The sequence below is a fragment of the Sinocyclocheilus grahami genome, unplaced genomic scaffold (genome assembly GCF_001515645.1).
Source record: "Sinocyclocheilus grahami isolate Dianchi unplaced genomic scaffold, SAMN03320097.WGS_v1.1 scaffold985.1, whole genome shotgun sequence".
NCBI lineage: Eukaryota > Metazoa > Chordata > Actinopteri > Cypriniformes > Cyprinidae > Sinocyclocheilus > Sinocyclocheilus grahami.
The window spans coordinates 335276-345772 of NW_015506164.1; the positions used below are offsets into that span (position 1 = coordinate 335276).

The 10497-nt window shown below is 35.7% G+C and overlaps 1 protein-coding gene across 1 annotated transcript in view; it reads left to right on the forward strand.

The window, feature by feature from the left end:
* Positions 1-9870, forward strand: part of LOC107565168 (pyruvate carboxylase, mitochondrial-like) — a 114262-nt gene extending 104392 nt beyond the window's left edge. The window contains exons 10-11 of the mRNA XM_016250384.1: positions 7449-7631; positions 9826-9870. Coding sequence (XP_016105870.1) covers positions 7449-7631; positions 9826-9870 — 228 coding nt within the window. The remainder of the gene's footprint in view (positions 1-7448; positions 7632-9825) is intronic.
* The last annotated feature ends 627 nt before the right edge of the window (positions 9871-10497 follow it).

Consider the following 10497-nt stretch of genomic DNA (forward strand, 5'->3'; position numbering starts at 1 on the left):
TGAAACAATTCACCATTTTCTCACAACTATAAACACTGTCTCAAAACTACACTCCAACTTGTGCAAACTATAAAACTTCCAGGTCAAAATCAAATAGTTCAGTCAAAAACATGTTCTCTTTTGTCAGACTCAAACTTTGGCCTCAGATGACACACAAACCTGCCAAATACACGCATTACTTCACTGCCTAGAGAACACTAGTGAGATCAATTCAAAACACTGTTACAAAAACCTCCTTTTGGGAAAAAGGAATCCTTTTGCTACTCAATGACTGTTACAGTATGCGGCATAAATAGAGGGGTGCAGATACAGAAAAATTCAGCAATAAACTTTAAGAAAAGTTTACTGTCATTACACTACTGTAAAGAGATCTTATAGTAAATGAAAAGCACTACAAGAGAAAAGTTCAAAGACCAAACAACTGAATATACAGTAAACCCGCATTGGAATATACTGTCAGTTACTTGACATAAATAAATAAATAATGAATGAATAAATAAATAATTAAATTAATTAATTCATTCATTCAGCATCCTCTGCCAATGTGAATTACAGTATTGGTATTATCCTTATTTGTTATAGCAGTTTCTGACAAAAGACTCCTCTGCCTCCCCTAGACAGTCGTCTCTCAGTTCTGCACAAATACAGTACATGTAAGGACTACTTGGCTACAAATCAATTCAACAGTAATGAGTTTGAGGGTGTACAACATGTACTACAGTATTTATTGTACATAGAATAATGAAAATTATCTCATCTGAAATACTGCTACTACACTCTTAAAAATAAAGGTGCTTCAAAAGGTTCTTCACAGCGATGCCATAGAAGAACCATTTTTGGTTCCACAAAGAACCATTCAGTCAAAGGTTCTTTAAAGAACCATCTCTTTCTTACCTTTTTATAATCTGAAGAACCTTTTCTCACCACAAAGAACCTTTTGTGAAACAGAAAGGTTCTTCAGATGTTAAAGGTTCTTTATGGAACCATTTAGACAAAAAGGTTCTTCTATGGCATCATGAAGCACCTTTATTTTTAAGAGTGTATGTACTGTAATTATATTGTATGTGTAAGTAGTATTGAAACCTTGTAGATGAGTCTGTAGGGTAACTTCCCTCATGGTCAGTTCATGCAGAAGAACATGGTCAACTACAGTGCTTTGTATTTCATCAGGAACAAATTACCTTTGACCTCATCCCCTTCATTTTTGTTTTCCCCTCATATTCCTCTTTGTCTCCTACTACCAGGATTCATTTTCCAAAACACATAATCAGCTGTGCTCCTGTGCATATCATCCTAAGATTCTGAATGGTGTGTCATCTGTTTTGCTACTGAATGTTCACACATGGATAAATGTACACTATTTGAGTTCATTTGTTGATGCTTGAGTTAATTATATTGTGTGTTTATGTTTTCTGATTGAGAACATGGTTAAACCTGTGCAAAATGATGGCGTTTTTGTGTAGAGTTTTGGCAGATTGGTACGTGTGTGCAAACAGGTGAAATGTGTTAAAGGTTTTGAGAAGCGTGTCTTTGTTTCGAGAACTGTATGAATGGTTTGGAAAATTGGGCCAAATGAATCAGTTATAGTGTGTTAGCAATTGAGAAAAACTAATGCTAAAAAGTAATGCTCATCCGATATTTTCTTAAATATTTATGTTCACTTAAGACTGTTTTTACATCGATACTCATCAAGACAGCCATTCAGAGATAATGTTGTGCCAATTTGCTCAAGACGTGAAAAATAACTCAATTTGGTATTTACTTGCTGTCTGAGAGACGGCTTCCTTGTGTGCACGCACAGAGACGATCTATGACAGCGCGCGAGTACAGCATTGAGATCTGTATCTGGATTTCATGCCGTCTTGTGCTTGAAAAGCTTAAAATCACTCAAATGTTTAAACTGACAGACCAAAAAACACATGATAATGATAAACTTAGAAGAAGCAGTACTGGACTACTGACCCCACCTACAAAGGGTCTAGTCGCTATTCACCATACAACTATACAATTTGCAGAAAAAGAAAGATACAAAAAGAATGATTCGATGGATGAAATGTATAGCAGTATGCGGTAAGGAACATTCATATCCGGGAGATAAGTCAGTAAATTTGAGTAAAATCACAGGCTTCGCATATCCCGTGCAAATGTGCCACATGAAATTCAGATGTGGGGGGTAATGTCTAAATCACATGAGGTCCCCAGATAATACTAATCCCGTGCGAATAGGGCTTTAGTCAATGTCAGAGATCTTAAACTGTGCAAGATTTTTAATTACCCTTATGCCCTCAAAGGCTTTCTTGGGTACATGTTTGACTGTGGGCATGAAACTTGTCAGTCAAGAACTCAGAAATTAAATGGTTTTTGAAATATGCTTTTAGACGAGTGCGTGTGTGTGTGTGTGTGTGTGTGTGTGTTTGTTTGTCTGTGCTTGTAGGTGCTTTGTAAAGATGTAATTGACATTAAACCAGTAGAAGACTGCTAGAAATTAGATTTGGCATCCTCTGTGAGCAAAGAGAAGAGAAAAGTTTCAACAGAAAATGAATGACAGAAAAAATTAATGATGTGGAGGATTGTGCGGTTAGAGGGGTGGAAGGAGAGCTATAAGAAAGAAAGATAGGTGAAACCTGCTGGGTCACTGTAATGTAATAATGAATGTAACAGGCTCCATACAAATCATATGAAAGGTAAAATTCTCTGGTCAGTTTCCCTGCTCTTGCTGACCGGCTCTCGGCTCCTGTGGATTTTAGATATCACTAATTGGCTTAAGGGCATCTGGGTACCTGGATCATGGCTGATCAATACAGTCTAATCATTGAGCTTTGATGATTCCCTGATTAATGTGTGATTGGAAATAGACCCCCTGTTTGTCTGCTCTCATTTATTGATTTTGCTTTCGTTTTCTACACACAGAACAAAGAAAATATTTCAGTGTTAGAGTATGAGTGTGTGTCTGTGCTAAGAGTAGAATAAGGCTGTCAGTCGATTATAATACTTAATCATAATTTTTCAGTGTATCATCATGCAATGAGCACTGGGTTCTCGAGACACTAACATTTTGCTGAGACACAACTCTGTCTAGCTGTTGCTGAAAGCAAATCTTCCATAATTAAAATAACAACAGCAACATTCATTTTATGAATGTGACGTTAGCATGAGTAGAGAAACTTTTACCTGTTTTGGCCTACAAAGACAAGTGTTCAAGTGTTTACATGTTGTTGTTGTTGTTTCTCCTATTTATTGTATTACTTCAGGGGTGTATTCCAGAGAGCACGGTTAACTTACCGTCAGCTAAACCCTGAACTTTCGGTTGATTAACCCCAAACTTTGCTTACTCGAGGTATGTGGTTCCAAAAACGCACCCAGGAGTAAGTTCATTCAACTCAGAGTATGTTCCTGGTTAAGACTCAAGACATTCTCAACAGAGCGAGAAATCAACGAGTCACTAAGGAAACGGACGTTAAGAAAAAGTGCGTCATGCTGTTTCTTTCTTCTTCTTTTTTTCAATGGTCGTTTATATGCTTAGTGCATATCGGCACCTAATTGATGGTTGTGCAATCATTTGTATTTTTTTCCGTTTAATTTTTAATCCTTGAGAATATGAATTATATTGTTTGTTTAATGCTAATTATATATTAAATCATATCAGATATGTATTTCGATTTAGAATTTAGACATTATAGAAAATGCAGATCCATGTGTGAGATGATAATATAAAATGTAATAAATAAATATATATAATACGATAAATTAAACATTACCTTGTCATAGTGTTTTATAATTTATACAGATAACTGTTATATATGCCAATAAACTAAATAATAACCATATTAGAATAATATATTACCTTATTTATTTCTTATATTAGCACTTCATCATTAACATATCATACAAATATATATATATATGAAGGCTCGTCAGTAGATCACACGTGCGCTGAAGTGAACTAACCCTGGAACATAACCTGCTCCGGAGCAGGTTATCTTCAGAGAGCAAGTTACTATGGTTACTTACATACGCTGAAAGTAACCTCTGATTTTCGAACCGAAAGCTGAGGTTATCTGCTCGCTTATCCTCAAACATACCCGGGTATGTCACATAACCTGCTTTTTGGAATACCCCCAAGGTCTACACCACCCCTTCCAATCCGATCAAAATTTAATTCAGATCAAACTCCGTTGGATCGATTGAGGTATTTACATGAAGGATTTTCAATCTGATTGAGCCATCAATCAATAAGATCAAGAAATAATCAGATTACCAATGGATTATTTGGGTGCTTGTAAATATAGCTATTGAGTTATGGCTGAAATTGGGTCTGGTAGATTGTGAAATATACATTTGCCTTGACTAGGATTTAAAAAAAAAAAAGCAGATAGCTTTTTAGAGCTGTTTTCTGACAGTTTTCGCATTAATGTGAGGTGTCTCCAGGGTGGTATTCCAAAAAGTTATGTGACATATCCGGGTATGTTTGAGAATAAGCGAGCAGATAACCTCAGCTTTCGGTTCGAAAATCAGAGGTTACTTTCAGCGTATGTAAGTAACCATAGTAACTTGCTCTCTGAAGATAACCTGCTCCGGAGCAGGTTATGTTCCAGGGTTAGTTCACTTCAGCACACGTGTGATCAGTGGGCGTGACAGATAGCACACAACATTATACAATATTACAATATGTAATATATATATATATATATATATATATATATATATATATATATACAGTATATATATATATATATATATATATATATTTGTATGTTTTGTTAATGATGAAGCGCTAATATAAGTAATAAATAAGGAAATATATTATTCTAATATAATATCTGTATAAATTATAAAACACTATGACAAGGTTATGTTCAATTTATTGTATTATATTATTTATATTTATTACATTTTATATTATCATCTCACACATGGATCTGCATTTTCTATAATGTCTAAATTATAAATCAAAATACATATCTGATATGACTTATATGAAAATATATGTATGAATACATATGAAATATAGAATTAGCATCAAACAAACAATATAATTCATATTCTCAAGGATTAAAGGTTAAACAGGAAAAAAATTTAAATGATTGCACAACCATCAATTAGGTGGTGATATGCACTAAGCATGTAAACGACCACTGAACAAAAGAAGAAGAAAGAAACAGCATGGCACACTTTTTCTTAGCATCCGTTTCCGTAGTGACTCGTCGATTCGTCACTCTGTTGAGAATGTCTTAACCAAGAACATACTCTGAGTTGAATGAACTTACTCCCGGACGTGTTTTTGGAACCACATACCTCGAGTAAGCAAGGTTTGGGGTTAATCAACCGAAAGTTCAGGGTTTAGCTGACGGTAAGTTAACCGTGCTTTCTGGAATACACCCCTGAAAAGCTTTCATCCTGCGCAGTTTAGTGCCAACCCTAATTAAACAAACCTGAACCAGCTAATCAGGACCGTCAGCATCTCTAGAAACTTCTTGGCAGGTGTGTTGGAGCTAAACAGGGCAGGATGGTGGCCCTCTAGGAGCAGGATTGGACACGCCTGCATCAATGTTTCCAGGAATAATGGTGTTTCATGATTGTTAATTTTTGTTGATAAGAATGTTTCGTTTAATTGTTGTTAAACGTCCCATCTTAATATGCTTTGTTTAATTTTCTCAAATTGAAACTACATCATCTCCAAAACCTCCTTTTGGGGATGTCGTCATTTGTAAAAAAACAAACAAACAAAAAAAAACTGATTTTTTTAAAGATTTTTGTATTGAAAAAAATCTGTTAGGATTGGTTATAGTATTTAAAGCTAGCTTTATATAAATGTAAATGTGCATGCCTGTTTAATAAAGACACCTCTATTCACAAATGTTTGTCTGGTAAGAGTACTTTATATGATGAGAGAATGACCTCAGCAAGAACTGGCGTAGTTGGTTATGTACTAATATGTGTCTCAGCAGGCAGATTGCTGCATAAATAATGCAGGCATGCCGAGACTCACAACGCTCTACAACACACTGCACTGAAGAACATTCCCATGAAATGAAAAATTAAAACATTAAAGCTTTATTAAAGTGTTGCTTTAATTGTAGCTGAAGCGGTTGATGTCCGTGCATGTGGTTATGCTTTAGAGCCAGTGTGACCAGTAGGGTCCTGAGAGAGCGATTTGGCTGGCTCAGTCATTGCAGTTTCTTAAGCAGCTGCACGGGCTCTGATAACAACATAGCTATTTCATGATTCAGACTCATTGACGACAATGATGACGTGCATTTAATGTTTATTCGGACAGTTTCGCTTCCCCTAATGTAAGTTGTAAGTCTTGTTGATCAGTCAGGCAAGGCACAGCCAAAGTCAAACACACCTAACAGATACAGTAACAAATGTGTCATATACTGGAGGAGGGGTTTAATCTGTGGGAAAACAAATCCTTATAACCAGACCTGTTTGTTTATGAAAGCTACATGTCAGGTGAAAGAAGAGAAATGTCCAACTGTTTGGGGTGTTTTTTAGAAATAAAACAATACTTAATAGACTGAAATATTACAGATTTTTTTTTATTTAAAGCATACAATTGTCATTTATTTTTCCAACAGTAATATTATTATTATTATTATTATTATTATTATGTGTTTTGCTTTATTTAAAGCACTTTTTTCTGACAATTAAAAAAAAACTGTTTCCACAAAATTATTAAGAAGCACAACTGTTTTCAACTGTAATAATAATAAGAAGAGTTTCTTGAGAATCAAAACAGTATATTAAAATTATTTCTGAAGGATCATGTGACACTGAAGATTGAAATAATTGCTGCTGAAAAATCCGTTTTTGATAAACTGAATCGGGATAAATTGAAACGGTTAAAAAAATTCACAATAATGATATTTTTATTGTATATTTGATCAAATAAATGCAGCCTTGGTGTATTAAGAGAATCATTTTAAAAACACTTAAAAATCCTACCAACATCAAACTGCTGAACGGTAGTTTATGATGCATTGCCAATGATTGTATCTAAAAAATAGATTGCAAACCTAAAATACTCAGTTATGCACTCTGCTGTGTTCGGCTGCAGCTGAATAAAGTCATATTTGTAAAAAATTAATCTGTCTCGTATACTTGTTATGTATTTATTCATCGCCTAATGATGTTACATATCGGCACATAACTCTCTTAATATACTGCAGTCATGCTCACTTTTATTCAAAAAGAGTAGAGTTCTCACTAAGAGGTGTTGAAGTGGTGGTTTAATGTATTTGCAAAAACAAGACAAATGGTGAAGGGTGTTGTTATTATTTCTCATCATCATTTTCAGCCTGACCTATTCAAAATGCTTTCCGCAACCTGTGTGTCAACACTGTGCTCTATAACTGTATTGTTGTTATATTTACACTCATCCTCATTCTAGCAATATTTCTCCAGATTTTTTCCTTCATCTCTATTTTTCTCCCATCATTCAACAGGTGTTTCGCAGTGGAGAGGGTATGGGTATTCGTCTGGACAGTGCTTCTGCATTTCAGGGGGCCATCATCTCCCCTCACTATGACTCTCTGCTGGTTAAAGTCATAGCCAGTGGCAAAGACCTCCCCACCGCCGCAACCAAAATGCACAGAGCGCTCACTGAGTTCAGAGTTCGTGGTGTTAAGGTAGGTGTAAAACTGAATTGGCTGCTTTAATGGCACTTCTGAGCATCACGTGCAAGGTTGGCTAGTTATCACCTGTTTTAATGCTGTAAAAACATCCATTCAAAGGTAACTGTGTCTGGATGATAATGCTAATGTATAGGCTAGCTTTCTCCAGGAATTATAGACCTCCTTGGTACGGCTGCCATACGTTGAAATGTTGGAAGAGAATTTTCACCCAAATGTTTTGCTTTATCTTATATATTTTGTGTTGAATTTAGTGGTTTATGTTTACCTGTGTCAACTGAGAACACATTTAGGCTTTGAGGCTCCCTGACTTCTAAAAACGTCTGTCAGACGAGCCCTTTGACAGTGTTGCTGTTTCAAAAATCCACAGAAGCTGAAGGGATCAGAGGTTCCTAAGACATAAAGGCACCTTTTGATAGAGATCTGAGACTGTCTCAACCGACAGTAGTCAAGCGCATGCAGATATTATAGTGGAAAGGGTCTTTTTTGAAAGACTGTTGACTAATTATCAGGCCTGAAGGAAATCACTAAATGATATGTAGTGATCAGCCATGTGGAACGAGATTTGGGCGTCTTTAAGTTGCTGTCAGTGTGCTGATATTATTTAAAACAAGGGCTTGGTGACTCAGATCATTTATTAGTCACTGTTGATGTTGTTGTTATTGCAGTCATGCCTGTTTAACACATGCCCCAAAGCATTTTGCGTGATAGCCTAAACTCTCAGTCGGCTGTCTATTAAGTGCTCATCATCATGTCATTCTGGCTTCTTTGGATGTTTCCTAAGACACAGTTTGTACAATTGTATGTAATCAGTTTGTCTTTGTGTTTGTATTTTATGTATATTTTTTATTTATTTATTAATTTATTTATTTTTTTATGTGGCTGACTCAGTGGTACTGGTCTTTTGGTGCCCAAAATGGCCATATTTCAGATCCCCATAAGTCATTTTTGTCATAAAAAATTTGACACTACTCACTACTAGTTTCATCAGCCGATCAGACGCCATCCAATTAGCCAGAATTAATTATTCTGCCTGCAGTATTTCACCAGTGGAATCTATCCTAACACTCGAGATGTCTGAACACCAGATCACACTGACCTGAAAACTGTTGGAACAAATGTAGTTTGTGCACATGAAGTGGTGAGTGAATGGACATAAGAAAGAGAAGTGAAAGGGGTGGGGGGGTGCATGAGGTGGCAGAACAGGCAAAAGAGCGACACAGTGGGAGAGATGGTAACTGTAAATGATGTGTGAGTTGGTAATGTCCATAGCAACTGTCAACAACAAGCATGTCTTTTTAAGAAGAGGCACTGGTTGCAGTGTTTTTCGCATTTGGAAAAGAAAGAGAAAGACCTGTCGATTGCCAATGCTGAAAACCACCTCCACGCAATGCAGCAAGCCCAGAGCTTTAACGGTCACTGCACACTGCTCAAAAAAAAAAAAAAAGATTTATTTTTATTTTGCAGTGTTGAAATATATATACTGTAGGTTATCCCATTGTTCATTAAGCATGCTGAATGAGTGGCAATAGCATGCAAATTTATTCTAAATTATTTGACATTAGTTTGTGATATCTGTGGAACAGTGTACTAGAACACATATAGTATATAACATATAGTATGGTATAGAATAATTAGTGTTACTGAAAAAAAATCAAGAGTTAAATGGATAGTTAATCAAAACCATAAAAATCTTTCATAATTTACTCGATCTCATATTGTTATAAAAATATATATTTTTTTGTTGTTGAAGGTATTTTGAAAGAAGATATTATAAAGAATATTGGTAACTAGTTTAGATAATCATTGAGTACAATTGCTTGGACAAAAAAGCACTGAGACATTTCTCAAAATATCTTTTTATATTCCAGAGATAAAAAAGAAAGTCTTGAGTAAATGTTGACATAATTTTCATTTATGGGTGAACTGTCAGTTTAAAGAAGCAGTTGCATGAAATAAAGATACAATCACATTAAATAAAGTAGCAATTGCTAGAAATTAACTCACAATTACTTTTTTTTCCCTCTGAGGTGGACGTGGGCTTCCATAGTTGGCAGCATCAAATGGAAATGCAAAAATATATATATATACTTTAACCCTTTTTCTGTATAAATGACAATTGCGGAAGTCTTTTTTTAGATGTACCCACAAAAGTGCAATTTTGAAGAAAAAAAATGTGTCTCTTCTCTAGGAGAGAAGATATGGAGAGCATGAAGATGGCATCGTGAAAGACTGAGGAAAAGAGAAGGAATTTGCTGAAGTAGCAGTCTTATATACTTGAGAAGGTTTCTGTGCTGAAGCCACATCTGTCTGTGCCATTTCTCGCTTTGAGCCATTCATTACTTGGTTTTGATGTGACTTGTTTGTTTGCAGGCATATTTTCAGAGATGCAGCTATGGTTGAAACATGATTGCAAGGACAACGAGATGAGTGCAGGACAGAAAGAGGAATAGCAAGATAAAGGGAAAGAGAAGGGAAGCTTTTGGTGAAGTGAATCTTTGAAGAGAGGCCATTCAGGAAGCATTAAATCAAAGCCAGATGGTCTTCTGATATGCCTCACATCTCAGTCTCAATCTCAGTTTTTACTTTTTCTTGCTTGTTCTGTTCTTCCTGGCATGTTTCCATCTTTGCATCTAATCATCTCTTTCATCCATCATCTGCCTTTCACTGCTATCTGGAGACACTTTATGAACAGATGACCGAATTCAGTGAACTTTGGAGATAGAATAAGATTAGACTGCAGTTTATAACAATAACACAGGCTCATGGAAAGTTAGGCAGCCTTATCTGTGCTTGAAGTGCTTATCTGTGCCGAGAGAAATGAACTGTAGAATAACACTCACATGAAATAGATCAGTAGGAT